The 17,282-nt window shown below is 37.0% G+C and overlaps 1 protein-coding gene across 1 annotated transcript in view; it reads left to right on the plus strand.

The window, feature by feature from the left end:
- The first annotated feature begins 7,227 nt into the window (after nt 1–7,227).
- The window catches only part of LOC145979510 (pseudouridine-5'-phosphatase-like), a 37,040-nt gene continuing 26,985 nt past the window's right edge, over nt 7,228–17,282 (plus strand). The window contains exon 1 of the mRNA XM_083112450.1: nt 7,228–7,633. Within this exon, the coding sequence (XP_082968576.1) occupies nt 7,576–7,633 (58 nt within the window). The 5' untranslated portion in view covers nt 7,228–7,575. The remainder of the gene's footprint in view (nt 7,634–17,282) is intronic.

A 17,282-nucleotide genomic window follows, 5' to 3' on the forward strand; every position in this document is an offset into this window, starting at 1 on the left:
CGCAGCAAGACTCATTCGTTTTTCAATCCTTTATTTTCAGTTAGATTTTCTAATTTTCTAGGCGTATCGCGATACCAGAGAGCAGCAGTGAAATGAGATTTTTTAGCCTCATTAGAATAGTTGAGTAATGTTTCAATGTATGCTCTGTAAGCGTAACACCCTGCAGAGGACGAAATCAATTTGTCATTTAACGAAACGTTGACCTGACTGAATGCTGAATGTATAAAAATGTTTCCAGGGGCAACCAGGTTATCGGCAGCTAAGGTCGTACCATCTGGTTTAGTTATTTTACATTTTAGGTACAGATAAATAGGTGCTAGATCAATTTATTCCCCACTGTCTCCAGTAATGACAAACTCGACTGGATTGTTACTAGTTAAAGATGAAATGGGACGATACTCCAGTAAACAAGAATTTTTAATGCTAGTTTGAGTTAATGGCAGAGAATACAAATCCAATTCTGTATTGGTGCATTCTGATGAGTTACAGTTTACTAAAGACATGGTAGTTAATTAGCGAATATATCTCTGTGTACCCTTTGTCTCTTTTTGCGTGACTGGCAGGTAATAAATGGTGGTCGAATTTTATAGTTTTAGCCTTTCGTTTTTGTTTCCCTTTTCCTGAAAGAATCTGAGAAATTTTTCTCTCCCCCTTTTCACGAAGAGTTTGCCCGGCTTCATTTACTCGATCTCTGAAAGATTGTTTGAGAGGTCTGTTTTGTAGAACATCCCCAACAAACTCCATTCCAGAATGTAAAGCTTGCTGACCAATTGCTTTAGCTCCTTTTTTTAATAAAGGGGCAGCAAAACGAAACAAGCTTTTAAATATTGAACCGAGGTCTCCGTGGCCTTTCTGATACGGCGGACCGGAAAAATAAGGTAAACCTGTTCCCGCCTGGTTGAGATAATAATCTCGATATAACTGACGTCTATCGTATGAGAGTTTACGACCAGTGTTGTCTCTTAAAACTATTTATTTTATATCAAATAAATATTTCGATACAGGCATATAATGAACAGGGTTAAATATTATAGATTGTGACCGTCACAAAGGACCGAAGAAAATGTAAACATTCTTAAAAGAGGTGCCTTTGTATCTCCTACAAACTGGTAACTGAGTACATTAGTGTATACCATAATCTGCTGGGGGTACCCAATATTTAGGTTGGTTTGTTTTGAACTATGTTGTTGTTGTTTAACAAGATTTCTATTTGGTTCGAATCCTAACTGCAGAGCCAAAATATCAGAGAAGTTCAGTGTAGATAATTGTGCATTGTATTTTCCCTCAACAATATTGCTGGATGGGTTATAACCGAATCGAAAAAGCCCTTCTCCAATATGATCTTGATTTAAAACTTGTAAAACAGAGTCCACACTTGAATAATATCCCAGGGGAACAATTGTTTTACCGCTCTGTTTACTTGACTGATCCGAGTCTTGGTTATAATAAGTCCACATATTTTCATTTTGTCCTTTTTGAATATTAGACAGACTGTTTGTGAAATGAATTTCAGACAGACCCACTAACCAGCCTCTAGACTCGAGCTCAACAGCATTAGAAAGTTTAGTTAAAAAATGAGAAGGTGTATTAGTCGAAAAAATATTATTGGATGCCTTTGAAACCAAAGTTTCATAGTAATCATTATCACTGCCTTCAGAAATCATTCCACTTTTTTAAAATGTAATGTAAAGCTTGACGCTCCAAACTCAAATTGAAGCAAAGTTCCATGCTCTGTTTTTAATATAATTTCAATTGTTCCCAAGTAACGCTTCTCGACTTTTGGATACTGCCTGGGCTCAAATATATAACTTTTCATTGCTCCATATTCATAATCAGCCACACTAACCGTTCGTATTACAGGGCCTAAATTTGCTTGATATTTGACAATATCTGTGCATATGTTGATTTCACGGGGAATATGATAATCTAAATTACAAGGATAAATAGAACTTGATCTTGCTGTACCTGGACCAATATCCGAATGTGTAAATATTCTGACTGAGGAGTATCCAACGAAAACCAAACACTGGAGCTAATTGTGGAGATATATATACACTTTCATAATTTCATCTTCCTCTAGTGTTGTTTGTGTATACATACTATGCGTGGACAAAGTATTGCCAAATCGAACATGTTGAGCAAGCAGTTTTCTTTTTGAAGGAGGAATATTGTTTAATAATAATAATGGAATATTAGAGTAGTAACCTTTAGGAACTATACTTTCACTATAAAAAATCTGGTCCTTCTTTTTCGGTTTAAATTCATATGAAATGCTATTTGTATCGGAAACAATATTACAAAAACTCCAAGTTAAATGAAGCTCTGTGGCCGCCACCACCCACTGTTCATTTAATTCTATTGGTTCACTCAGCTTAGTACGGTAATGTGCTATTTTATTATCAGGAAACAAATTCAAGTTTACATTGGAAGGTAATGTAATATAGAATTCGTCCAGCGGCATAATGGCAACTAACCTAAACACGCGTAATATCTGATTTATAACTTGCACATGGGAGGGGGTAGTTTTTCCATTTTACTAGAACAAAGTCTCCCTTTCGTTTTACAATTTTATCGATAGTAAATGGTTTGTCTGGATCAAGTGTAATTTTTTGTAATTCTGGTTCATAGAAAATGCCCTTGACAGGCTCGTTACTCCAGTCTTTTATACGATATGTAGGGGGATCAGTACTCATACGATCACTAATTATAAAAATTTCCTCTGTCCAACGAGGTAGATAGCCTATCCTTTCTCGAATTTCATTTTGGCTTTACTTATTCTTACGTAATTACCAATATTAAATTTAAATTTGATATTATTGGTTTTTTGACTTGGTTGGATCAACGCGTGCTTCATGGCATAACCGCATAGCCGTTTCTTTCAGCTTATTGTCAAATCTTCGGAACGATTTGATTTTGTTTGTGTTCTTGTCAACTTTGACTTGGGACAATGCAATAGCGCGTGGCAAGCACAAATTGTCATCGTTAGTCATAATAGTAAACGCAGTCTGTCTCTGGTTATGATTGTTTATTGATAGTAAAGAGGCATACTTTCTGTAAAGTGGATATTTTTTCTTCCCTCTACAGCGTTTGGGTTCTACAATATGCGCCATTCATTTCATAGTGTTATCCACAAAGAAGGTTTCATTGCTGTTCAGCACTTTGTTCACATAGTGCTGAATAATTTTAGGATTTAATGCCGAAAGAGGGCGCCAAGGGATATAAATATTCTTATTGGTTTCATTGCCGAAAATAATTAGTCCAACCTGACTGTCCGGTGACACATCAAAGAAAATCTTTCTCATCAAAAATTGGAACATAGACCCAACCAAATATTCAGGGTCTTCCAGAACCTGATTAGGTATTTCAATGGATACCTCCCGTCCGAACATTCCAAATCGTCTAAAATATCTTTCTCTTTCATCCACAATTTAAAATTGACTTGACCCCACTCCTAATTGCCACATTGCTGTTTGCACTGTCTGTTATGTAGGGATATCGTCGTGGAACACAACCCTGTCACACATATCGTAATATGCATTAACCAGTTCTAGTGGGGGAAATATACATTCCAGAGGTAAAATTGCGTATAATCTCATCCGAAGTACTCACCTCGTTAGTAGAGCTTGTAGACGCCACCTTCCTTCCACTCGCACGTCCATAGAAAATAGAATAACCTGTAAAAAATAGAAAAATACTTGTAGTACTTCTTCTTACGCATATTTGTTTCTTGCTTCGGTTCATTATTTGGATTTGCATATTATTTAGAAGCACTACATAATAGAGATCACTTACCTTAATTATAGCTTCTTTTGAGTTCTTTGTCTTCAACTCTCAGACAATGAACACAAGTTGATATCTTTTCTGACACAATACTTCAGAATTTTTTCTCAAACCAACATCTTTTCGCCTTTACGCGCTTTTTTATACTTCATAAACAAAACCGACGCGTTCTCTGATTGGTTGAAATAAAACCGACGCGTTTTCTGAGTGGTTGAAATAAAACCGACGCTTTCTTTGTTCTTGCGGTCTAGTTTACCTTGAACTCCTTCCCATCATCCTTTGTTTTAGTGTTCTAGAAAACTTTGGCCTACTTTGACAGAAACATGTTCTAGCATTTAAGCGACGCACAGTTCAAAAAATTGATCCTGACTGCGCATTCCCAGACATCCTTTGTTATCTGGTTCAGTCCCTCGCCTGCCCTACGGCGTTGCATACCTTTCCCATGTTCTTCCGTTCTGATTAATCTTAAAAAAAAAACCGGATCTGAAATAAAACAGATGCGTTCTCTGATTGGTGAATCAGGTTCTCGCGTTCTTTCTTTGTTCTAACGTTCTGACGTCATTTGACTTTGACCGCACACTCCCCAAATTCCTCTGTCTACCCTCAGCGCGGAGTTGACCATCTCCTATTTCAGACCACCGTTTTTCATACCATAATAGCATTATTATTACATAGTACACTATATGCCTAACCATTTATTACCGTTACATATCGCGGGTTCGAGTACCGGGACCGTCCCAAATCGTAATTGGACCTTTATCATCCTTCATAGCAGTTCATAAACCGTAAACTCTTATTATCAATATTATGAACATTAATATTATCGATTCATACATTACATACTTTGCAGTAATGAATGTAACATCATATGCATAACGGTTAGTACTTCTAATTACCTTCTATATACATATTTTTCATAAAATTAAAAATTAAAAATTCATAAAAGTTATAAACATGCAAATACATAAATGTAAATTATTCTAATGATATGCAAATTCATTCTAAATTATGCAAATGAATTCTAAATACATGCAATTAAATTCTAAGTACATGCAAACAAATTATGAATATTAAACACCGACCGGCCTTGGCGGGGTCACCCTCTACTACTCAGGAAGTTTGTTATTTTTATTGTTAATAGAAATAAAGTGCACTTGGTTAGTATTCGAACAGAGTAATCAATGTAAAATATGCATTAGATCGAAAAAATGAATGAAACATACAGGCACAAAGCTATATTTTCATATTCTACAATTTAATACAAAGAATAAATGGTTCCACAGTTTTCAGAATTCGAAAAACTATAATTTTAGATGACGTCGTACAATATAAACTTTGTGAGTATTTTTTCTAAGGTCTAATGTTCTTTCCTGAACGACACTTGCAAAAGTTAATAACAAAATACAATAACTGTGCATTTCAGTATAGTAACTATGAAATGTAAAATAATTCATGGAAAATACTTGTGCTGGATATTCACTCGGCTTGTGGATCGAATAGCATGATAATAATAAACAACAACAATAATAATAAAATTGATTTAATTAGCTATATATTATTTATGTATAATAATAATTTTAACCGTAGTACTTATTATTATTTCTCTTACTGTTGTAATAGAAGTATTTCAATGTTTATAATTAATGTAAGTTTAATTTTAACCTGGAGAAGTCTTTTCAAAAACGAAACTTTTGGTAGAAGATCAACATTGCCTTGGAAAATATTAGTATTGTCCCTTATATCTGCATCCAAAGGATCCAGGGAATTGTCAATCTTTTCTAGGTACCTTTCTTTCTCTATATCACTCAAAAATTTCAAGTGATCCATTTTGTTGCCGATCTTTTATAAGAAAATAAGCGCGGTGGCGATATGTATTCCATTTGTTCACATTGGTAAATTCGCCAAACCGGAAGTTCTTTCCCCGCCATCAATAATCGAACTGTCTGATCGATCATTTTTTGTTTACTCAGGAATAACCCCCATATCTATAACTTGACAAGTTTAAAAACAAGACGCTGCAAATAGCTGTTGCGCATCTCACACCACATACCCTCACTCCATTCTCTGCAGCGACGTTGGTTCGCATTGTTGCAACCTGTAGGTAGCGGAATGGTCTGAATATTTTCAACGCAATATGTATTAGCTTTTTCCTGGGCTGTTTTCTACCTGTCGGAGTACAGAAATTCAGCTCAGCTTTAGCCAACGACTCTTTTCCTTCTTTTAAAACTCGGCCTCCCCGATGGCGCAGTGGTAGCGTCGTCGCCTTGTAATCAAGGGGTCCCGGGTTCGATTCCCGGTGGAGGCACATAGTGGTTCGGATCCCACTATAAGTGTAGGTCCAGTCCCGATTAGCCTTACTGTGCATAAAGTGGACTTAAAACAAGAAATCAATCCAATCCAAATCTTTTAAAACTTGAGAAACCATCCATTTCCCGACTGCTCAGGATACCGAAAAGTCGGGAAGTTATTTCCCGAAGTCGGGATCTTGATGGGAATTTTTTTTCCCTATCCCTGTTTCTACTTTTCGGGGATCCCGCACTCCGCTAGCGACCACGAATGTTTTGGTCTGACTTCGCATGTCCTGTCACGTGACCTGGCTTCAGAAAAATCCACGGAGCTGGCTCCTCCCCCTTCTTACCTCCATGGGCATAGCTATTTGTAAAAGAAAAAAATCTCGCTTTGGGGGACTCGGGCTCGATTTTTTTTTCCAGACAACTTGTGAATGCGGGTTCTTTTCTTGCTCTCTGATTTGCTGTTGATAAGTTACAGTGCTCTAATTGTGAGAAAATCTTATTGATCTTATTTCGAATTTTCAGCGCAAATTTGCTGCTCTCTAATCTAATCTAACCTAACCTAACGCACAGCGCAAATAAGATATTCTCACAATCAGAGCACCGTAAATTTCCAACAGGCAATCAGAGAGCAAGTAATGAACCCGCAATCACAAGTTGACTGGAAAAGGAAAAAGCGCGACCCAGGCGAAGACGTCATCAAATGTTTAACGTTATATGCAAATTTTTAACACGTTTTCCAGGATTTCCGTGGCAAAAAAGCCGGATCAGAAATATCTTATAGTTGTCTGGCTACACTTGACAAGTACTCCATCAGTTTGTTTATACAGCATATATACAAGAGTATCGATATACGTCGTATAAAACACAGCATCCTACCTCAAGGATATCACACGGTTGTTCCTTATTGCACAACACTTGAGCAACGTTACGTTCTGACGTCAGATAAGCATTCCGTACGAGCATAGAATCTACGTAGTTAGGTTAGGTTCCATTAGCATAAATACAATGAAGAATTATTATTTACGCTAAGAGAACTAAACCTAGCTAGCCTAACCTTACAAAGTAAGCATGTAGCCTAAAATTAAAAACTTTCTTCGGTGACGTCAGAACACAGTGTTGCTCAAGTGTTGTTCAATAAGTGAGACCTATATCATATATTTTTACATACGTCCATTATGCCGGTTGTGAGGAAATAGAAATGACAAATTAAGAAAAAAAAAATCAGGACGTGGCTGTATAACGTGCTGTCAATTCTTGTCGATGAAGTAAGAATTATGACAAATATTCGAAGCCAACATAGTGTTTTTTAGTATCTTCTGCATGCTTGACTTCTACTTTTCCCCCCCCTCTTATCGCAGATCGAAGCTAATTCGAATCTTCCAAAACCAGCCACTTACGTAAGATAGTTTGAACTGTGATCCTAATAATCTGGCTAATACTATCACACATTCATTCAAGTTTGTGCAGTGGAAGAACAATTTGATCAATCCTATAAAGAATTATGGCTAGCTACAGTCCAGTTACGCATGTTCTATTTGATATGGACGGATTGCTTCTTGGTAATTAATGTTTTTGAATATTTGAGCTTTGTAAATAATTATATATTATGATTTTTTGTTGTATTGTGTACTATTGAATTTTGTTATTTTTAAACTACCTCGGTGATAAACTATTGAATTACATTTTTAAAAATAATAACCTGTACCTTTGAACTGTACACCTTCAAGGGAAGTGACATTTGATGCAAAAGTACAGTTCTACCAAATATAGATACATCTGAATGGAAATCTGTTTGGTAATTTTTTAGATTGGTGGAAGTAATGTGTATCTAGCCTAGTTAAGCATCTAGAAATTTAACATGCCGAATAGTATTGAAACATTTTGTATTTCATTAACTTATTAAGTAATTCAATTTATTCATTGTGAGAACATAAAATTGAAAGAATGGTAAAAATTTACTATCCTTCGGACACCTCTATTTTTTTCGTTTTGTCAATTTTTGACATTCGTACTTACGTATCTGCTTCGCAGAACATTCCTGAAGATGTATTGATGTTGTTTTGATGAAAGTAAGAGCAATTTTTCACATTACCAGTACTTCTTTCTCCTAGCCTTTCGGCTTGCCTCACACACAATATGGCACGTACACCTTCCTACATAATGACGCGTCGGGCTTGTCTTTTCTCGATTTTCAATTGTTATGCAGTGTTTCAACCTTCGGAACCCAAGCTATGCCTGTGAACAAAGTTCATCACATCTATTTCTTTTTAATTTTTTTTTCGTGTTGTATTACGAAGAAAATTGTAATCTTTCGTAGCGCTATCCGTGAATGGTTTTTGGAGCTATCCATCCTCGAATATGTGGGAAACATCAAGAAATTGCAAAATAAGCAAAAATAAGGCCTTAGTTTTTGGAATGGAAACTGTCGATTTTCGCGATTTTTTTTGTTCCACAACCAAATATATATATATTCCTGATACTACCAAGACACCAAATTTTAACTATGTTTGCCTAACCTAACAGAACTAACCTAACCATGTGCCAATGGTTCGTGAGGCTAGCGCCAATGGTTCGTGGGGCTAGTGCCAATGGTTCATGGGGCTAGCACCAATGTTTCGTGCAGCTTGCGTCAATGGTTCGTGGGGCTAGCGTCAATGGTTCGTGGGGCTATCATCAATGGTTCGTGGGGCTAGCGTCAATGGTTCGTGGGGCTAGCGTCAATGGTTCGTGGGGCTAGCGCCAATGGCTCGTGGGGCTAGCACCAATGGTTTGTGGGGCTTGCGTCAATGGTTCGTGGGGCTAGCGTCAATGGTTCGTGGGGCTAGTGCCAATGGTTCGTGGGGCTAGCGTCAATGGTTTGTTGGGCTAGCGTCAATGAATTTGTGGGGCTAGCGTCAATGGTTCGTGGGGCTAGCGTCAATGGTTCGTGGGGCTAGCGTCAATGGTTTGTGGGGCTAGTGCCAATGGTTCGTGGGGCTAGCGTCAATGGTTCATAATTATTTCCAATTTCTAGATCCTGATACTAACACGACACCAAATTTTAACTATGTTTGCCTAACCTAACCGAACTAACCTAACCACGCACCAATGGTTCATGGGGCTAGCGACACACCATCCTTCTAACTCTTGTTTCATCCTTCTAACTCTCGTTGCAAACGCAGACAGTTCGAAACACTGGATACCCAATGAACATGAACAAAACACAATCAGGACGCGTCATGATAAAGTCACGACGCGTGATGGTGTTCGAAGGTGTACGCGCCAAACGCTATTCTCCGTCGGAGAATTAATTTTCAACGAAAAACATGAATTTGATATATGAAACATTCCCACATCACACAAAACACCTTCCCAATGTTCGACAATAGTACAAGAACTTATTACGGTCAGTAGTTTCTTCTGTAAAAATAAATAAATGTGTCCGAAGGATAGTAAACTACCTATCTTGTACATTTTGCCACACATTTGTAATCCAATATCTCAAAATTTATTACACATCTTATGTTTACATTATACTGCTTAAGCATTCACGTGCTAAATGGGTAATGTTTAGAAAACCTCAGAACACTACCTTCATTGCTAAGTGCTAACCTTTTTATTATACCCAAGCTTGATCGACATGAATTGCGTATGTGGCTAAAGATGCATAGCTAGTTAGGCAGAAGCAGAAGCATGTGAATTCAACTGTTTACTTTGGGGGAGGGAAGGGGATATCATAAATTGCCATGTTGAAAGTGTAAATACGAAGTGCATTCATTTACAAGGAAATTCACCCATTTCTATCTGAGATAAGTACATATTATTAAAACATCTGGCCCAAGTTCCTTTCGTTTTATTGCGATTTCAGCATTCTACGAATACAGTTTTAACGTGATTCAACTTCGATTTACTTCTGTTAAAACATAATGCAGAGTTTTTGCGGTTACTTAATATTTTCTTCAATATATACTTTCGTAGTTAATTTAGGCAGGGCAGGTTTGGTTCTCTTAGCATTCAAATAAAGTCCATAAATGCATTCTACTAAGATTCTGATTTTCTTCTACATTAATGCCCACTAGTCTACAATACATACAGTCGCTTGCCAACAGAAAATACATTGTCCACGAGAAGCGCGAATGCTTGCGTAAGGTAATTTTTAAGTTGTTTTTTTCAACATAATCAATGTTTTTCGAAATCCAAACAGTGCTCGTTACTTTAAGGAAGGTTGAAATTTATTTAAGGAAGGCCAAAATTATATGATAAATAGTCTTCCTGATAGAAGAATTTGAAAAAAAATCATAAAACAATTGGAACCGTTACCCGTGCATTATTTAATTTGCTTGACACTTCTTTCATAGACAAGAATGAAATTAACATTTGTTGGATCATTCATTAAGGATTTAATGTCAGAATCATGAAATGAGGAGCCTTGCAATGATGCAAATATTTTCATCTTATTGCAATCTCTTGCATTAAATTATTAATATATCAGCGTCTTGTTAGCAAATAGCCAGACTAGTACCTAAAATATTTACAAGAGTGATTGTACTTTTGTATGAAATATTCTTCTTTCATAAACAATTTGCCATTTGGGAAATATTTGTTAAAATGTTACTAGGTGTATTCCACTTGTCACGGAGTCAGCTTGGAGCTGTCAGCAAACACCTGACTGACTGATAGTTTCTAAGCATTCTAAGCATATATATATATGCTTTAACTTCTTAACTTCCGTCTATTTCTCCTCACACCGATGGTGCTATGAAATTACCGAAAATTTTGAATCTTTCTACTGTCCGGTGAGTGTTTCCTTTTACCTTCTTTGATTTTTACTTAGCCCTTTTAGCCCTCTTTGCTTTTATCCAATATATATATATATTTAATAATAAAATTGTTTTTTTCGCATTTTCTTGTAGAGTTAACTATGTAGCCTACATCAAGGAAACATGACACAATGAGGTGAAGACAGCATACAATAAGCAAAGACATTATTAATGTCAATGTCATGTAACCATCTACGTGTCAACTACAGTATGATTGAATTGTCGTTTTGAGTCCACTTTATGCACTGATAGGTTAATTGGGACTGGACCTACAGTTTAAAGTGTAATCCGAAACACTAAATGCCTTCACTAGGTATCGAACCCATGACCTTGATTACAAGGCGATGACTTTACCACTATGCCATCTGAAAGGCAACCACAATATGATAACGTGTAGTGACAGTAATATATATCTATGATATGCATAAGGAGGGGAAATATATTATTCAGAAACAATTACATGATGCAAACAAATGCAAGAACTCTTAACTTAAGGTGTACAGATTTCTCAAACAATATCCTGAAAGATGTCATGTCAGGGAATCAGAATTTGTCCAACATAACTAATGTACATACAAAACAAGTAAAAAGTTTGAAATTAAACATAAATTGAAAATGATGTATATGTATATGTCATTCACTTGTTTGGCATGATTACCAATGCTCTCCATTGGTTACCATCCCAGATTATAACTGGTGAATGTAATAAACATGTTGTCCTGTCATTTGCATCTTGTGTGCATCAACCCATCAATGAACTTCTGGATCCGGGAATACAAGGACTTACCACACAGATTAACCAGGCAAGTCGTCGTGCTCTCCACTAGAACATAAGGACGTCTGCTGGGTAAGAAATACCCACAAGAAAATAGGGTAACACTTTACTATAGGGGTGAGGGATTTTTTACGCAAATCATTTTATGTAGTGTTGTGTGAATGTAGTTTTGATCCATCTCAATGCGAATGCATGTTGTTTTCTGCGAAAATCTCTGTCCGACACGCTGTTTCTGCTGCCGCCATTTGCTTTCTGCACAAGAGCACAATGTTCCGTGTGTTAGATGACGTAAACCCCATAGTCAGTGTTTCAAACTTGCCGTGTTTTCACTATAACATGACGTGTCGAGTATTTTTAATATTTTAATTATTTTTTTAACTATGATTGCCTAACCTAACCTAACCTTATGGGGAAAATGGTTTGTGGGGCTAACATCAATGGTTTGCGATTTATTAGCATAATTTCAAATCTGGGCATGAAAGTAGGTATTTTCCGGTGAACAAGGTTGCAACACTGCATAAATCGACAAAACACACAACATGCGATGAACCAGTATGCTATCGCCATAATGTGTGTTACAGAATCGAAATAACGAGTAACAGTAAGTACTCGTAAATGTATGAAATAGACATTATTTCCGTTAGAAATTAATTATTTCACCTAAAGAAATGTTCCGCAATGCAGAATAGTACGTTAGCAATGTAAAAAATTGCGAAAGAAATGATTTATAGGTGTCACCCTATAGTAAAGTAGTACCAAAAATAGCTATTAAATCCAAATTTTAATTGTATCAAAGCATTATTAACCTTCAATTATTTAGCTAATTTTATTAAGTTTGAACATTTTTTCTTCTTAAGTACATGCATAGGCGTAGCTAGAACTTTATATTTGGGTGTGCACAAAGAAAAAAAATGAGGTCTTGTACCTTTTTAATAGCATATTTTGCAACACAATCACTTGGCTCTTTCACTAAACTGATGTTTGTAAAGGAATATAAATTCACTAAATGACAGTGTTGAAAATTTCTGAATATATGTAGTAGAAAAAAATCAAATTGCATAGAAATTACACACACACACAAAATGTTCATAAATGCAAACAAATACATCAGAATACACGTCATCTATAACAAGAGACGTCTGTCAAAATGTACAATGTTCCTGCTTCTGAGTTGCTCTTAATTTAGTTTTAACTTGAGTAAGCTTGGAGAAAGCTCTCTCACACGTGAAACTTGTGACAGGTATAAAAGAAAAGCGCTGCAGTACAGAGTAGAATGCAGTAAATATCTTCTTTCTCCAATAACATCAAAATATCGAAAAACTATAGACACTCGTTTCATCAGCGATAATGCACACGTTTGTACCAAGTAATGACATTTTCAACTTCTTACAAACTGTCACTTATTTTCTCTCTTATTGAAATATCTGTCTTTAATTCTCCTTGATAAAGCAGCCCATTAGGGTGTGCCTAGGCACACCCGGCACGCCCCGTAGCTACGCCTATGAGTACATGTGCTAGGTAAGTAATACCCAGAAAGATAATTACTATTGAAGTCCAAAATTTAATTGTTTTACAGTATAGTAATAAATACCTTCCTTGATGAATGTAATTTTATTAATTTTGAACATTTGAATTTGAATCACAAAATTGATAAAAACGAGAAAAAATAAACAATGTTGAAATACCAAACTGAAACGTATGAGCTTGCATTGGGTGAAATTTACCTAGGCAATTTTTTTGCGGCCCTGTGAGCTGAACTAGCAGCCAATTGAAGATCCTGGCACTCTGAAGGGTTCACTGGAAAGGTATTGAGAAGGGTGACCTCAGACAGTCATCCGTGGTTAATTTTGACCCATACACGCATCCTTACAGATTAAACAATGAATACTCTGCCATTGTTACAGTTATTTGTGCAGCATAGGATGTTTTGCTTATCTTATCAGCATAGATTGCCAGGTCCAAGCTTCCTACACTGGCTGTAAATGTTCCAGGCTGGGATCCTGTAAGCATCAGGCCATGAACCTCACATTAGTATCTACCAAACTAAAAAGTATTACAGTTGCAGCCTCATGATATTCCTTCAGATTGATTGATTGATTGATTTGGTGTTTTAAGTCCACTTTATGCACAGTAAGGCTAATCGGGACTGGACCTATACTTTGAAGTGGGATCCGAACCACTTGTGCTCCACCGGGTATCGAACCCGGGACCCCTTGATTACAAGGAGACGACGCTACCAATGCGCCATTGGGGAGGCCCGGATATTCCTTCAGCAAGATGGTGGTATGATCCTGTACAAGAATAGACTGTGTGTGCTTCTCGTGCCAGTAACTTAGAGTATCCCATCCGGAATCAAGACCATGTTGTGTTTTTTGAATGTCAACAGCTGATAGATTTCTAACACAAATTTTGCATTCCCGCCTTCACAATATTCATGCTTAGCCATGGCATTAGTAATACATGTTGAACCTGATAGAATGGCCAAGCATTCCTGAATTTTCACTTCACCACCAATGCCATCGGTGGCAAAACAAATGCTATAAGGTGCTCTAAGTGAAACTATCAAATCAAAATATCAAAAACTGGACTGCAATCTGCCCTATTACTCAGTGACAACATTTCACACCTGTGACAATATTTATTCCATTGAAATGAAAGAATGGACTGTTCGTTGGGGGTAAATGTAAGTATAAGATGTACCAATGGCAGATTTCAAAATTACTGCATTGTGTTCAGGTATACTGCCGGAGATCATGAAGTACTGTTTAGTATTTGCAATATTTCCAAAGTTAGATGAGTGCCCTGGATTCGAATCCCGGCCTTGGCATGGATATTTGTGAGTGTCAATTCATCAATTTCATCGTATCATCACACATCGCCATCTTCGCAAATTATCCAAAAAGTGTGGTACAAGATGCGAAGTAAAATAAAGCAAATCAATCAAAACAAAGTTGGGTGAGAACAAAGTTACAGCAGTTGTATTTGTGGGTTGACAAGTAACATCTAGATTTTGATGCAGATTTTAATTTTCATTAATTCAGATGCTGGACTATTTTTCAAAAACAAATGTCAAATTTCTTGGGAAACTGAAAAAATGGAATTCTGAAATCTTGATACTCCTGATCGAAACATGTACACTCCATTCACTCTTGGATGTCTACTGCAACAGTATGTACATCTAAGCAGTGTGTGAATTAAGTTTTTGCTTTTAGGGGTGGGGGCTTGTAATCAAGGAATCCCAGGTTTAATATCCGGAGGAGGCACGTTGCGCAGTGGTTTTGATCCCACTTTAAACTGTAGGTCCAGTCCCAATTATCCTATCTGTGCAAAAGTGGACTCAACAAACAAGTGAAACATTGAAAATTATACTATTAGATTTTACACTACTCCACAAAACTTAAGCAACTCGAACGAAGTAGGAATAAATTAAAAGAAAATGTCAATTTACAAAGTTTAATGAATATAAGGAAGGTACAGATGCACAATGCAACACAAATGAACACCAACAATGCAGATATGGTGTACAGGGTGGCCAAAAGTTCAGTATCACTATAACCCTACATGAAAAGCTTGAATCTGGGAGGGCAAAGGCTGTCAATACAGTGTGTGACCACCTCGAACAGACACACAGGCAGAAATCTTAAAAAAATGTACTATTACTACTACTTTGGTTAATGAAAATTCCAGCAGAAACAGAATTCTCTCAATCTGTTTACTTTGTTATTGTCCTTTGCAGAACAATCTGACAGACACAAAGATTATTGCAATATTAGATATCATAAAGTTGATTAGTTAAATTTATGTTTGAAATTACCCGGTGAAGGCAGATAGTGGTTCGGATTACACTTTAAACGGTAGGTCCAGTCCCGATTAGCCTTACTGTGGATAAAGTGGACTTAAAACACCAAATCAATCAATGAATTAAGTTTGAAATTTTTATACAATTAACACTTTTTCGTAGATTAGTACAGGGTGCAGCAGCGTTCATAGCTTATTTTGGCTTTCGTAGTACAATGACGTAATGTATGAATGCGTGCCATCTCGTGCAGCATTCGTGTACTAATGAGGTGCCATTTCGATTGTTAGAGTGAGATGGATCGGTGGAATGTATAGCATCGTGCCTTTGTTGTGGAAAGTTATTTCGAGAATAATGACTGTAATTGCTACCCAGCCTCTATTTAGGCAACATTTCAACGTGGGACGTCATGGGAAAGTTCCAGATAGACGGACCATTCTGAGGTGGGTTAGTGCATTTCGATTAACGGCCGCTGCATGTAATCGTTAACCAGGAAGAAGTAAAAGAACTGTGCGGACACCAGAAGCCGTGGAAAAAGTTCGTGCTGCAATATTGCGTAGCCCAAAAAAATCTGCTCGCCGACATTCGCAAATTTGCAAATGTCAGATCGCTCATTCAGGAGAATATTGCATGAAGATCTCCATTTTCACCCATATAAGCTGCAGATTGTGCAGGAAATTAAGCCTCGCGATTGGGTTTCACGAGAAACATTCTGCTTAACGATGCGTGATCTCCTTCGCCAAAATCCCAAAATGTTGGACACCATCATGATGTCAGATGAAGCTCATTTAGAGTTATGTGGTTCAGTGAATAAACAGAATTTGCGTTATTGGAGTGATGTAAACCCGCATGAACTGCACATCAAGCCATTGCATAGTTCTCGTGTCACAGTGTGGTGTGGAATAGGGATGGCCAAACGGATCCGGATCAGAAAATTCCGGATCCGAAAGTTCCGGATCCTGGTTTGAAAGTTTTGGATCTGGATCCGGATCCGAGAGTTCCGGATCAGAAAATTTCAAATCCGGATCCGGGCCCGAGAGTTTCGGATCTGGATCCGGATCTGAGAGTTTCGTATCTCAATCCCATTATAATATTACCACACCTTAAAAGGTATTATGATCTTCGATTACAAAGAAATTTTTCGTTAGTCCTACAAGAATTTTTTTCAAGTGTTGTTCATAAAATACTTTGCTACGCATCGGCTAACACACTCGTGCACAAAAATAATCTTACTTGTTTAACATAAAATGTCAGAGGTGATTTTGTAAATGCCATTGAAACGAATATGTATTTGAATGTATTCGAATTCGAATGTATTGGAAATGAAAACACACATAAATGTGAGACATTCCATTCCAGGATGAAACCTTTAACACATATAACAAGATAGAAATGTTATACAAAAATTTTACAATTGTTCTACAGTTACAGTTTTACAAATTACATTATAATATATGCAGTGTTATATAATTACAAAGTGTAAGACTAACAAGGGTGGTTATCTAAGTGTCTCCCTCCGATTTCCATGAAACTTGGCAGTATAGTGGGGCCCAAAGGAAGAATTACGTGTTTTTTTGTTTCAGCTAAAAAACGGTTTTAGGGGGCAAAACCCCCTCATATGTCAAGATGAGGACAAATTGAAGTGAGGATCTGACCCCTGTGTCCCTCCGATTTCCATGAAACTTGGCAGGTGTATAGTGGAGCCCAATGGAAGAAATACGTTTTTTTTTTTGTTTCAGCTAAAAAACGGTTTTAGGGGGCAAAACCCCCTCAAATGTCGAGATGAGGACAAATTGAAGTGGGGATCTGACCCCTGTGTCCCCCTCCGATTTCCATGG

This window comes from Lepisma saccharinum, chromosome 26 (genome assembly GCF_977018435.1).
Source record: "Lepisma saccharinum chromosome 26, izLepSacc3.1, whole genome shotgun sequence".
Classification (NCBI taxonomy): Eukaryota; Metazoa; Arthropoda; class Insecta; order Zygentoma; family Lepismatidae; genus Lepisma; species Lepisma saccharinum.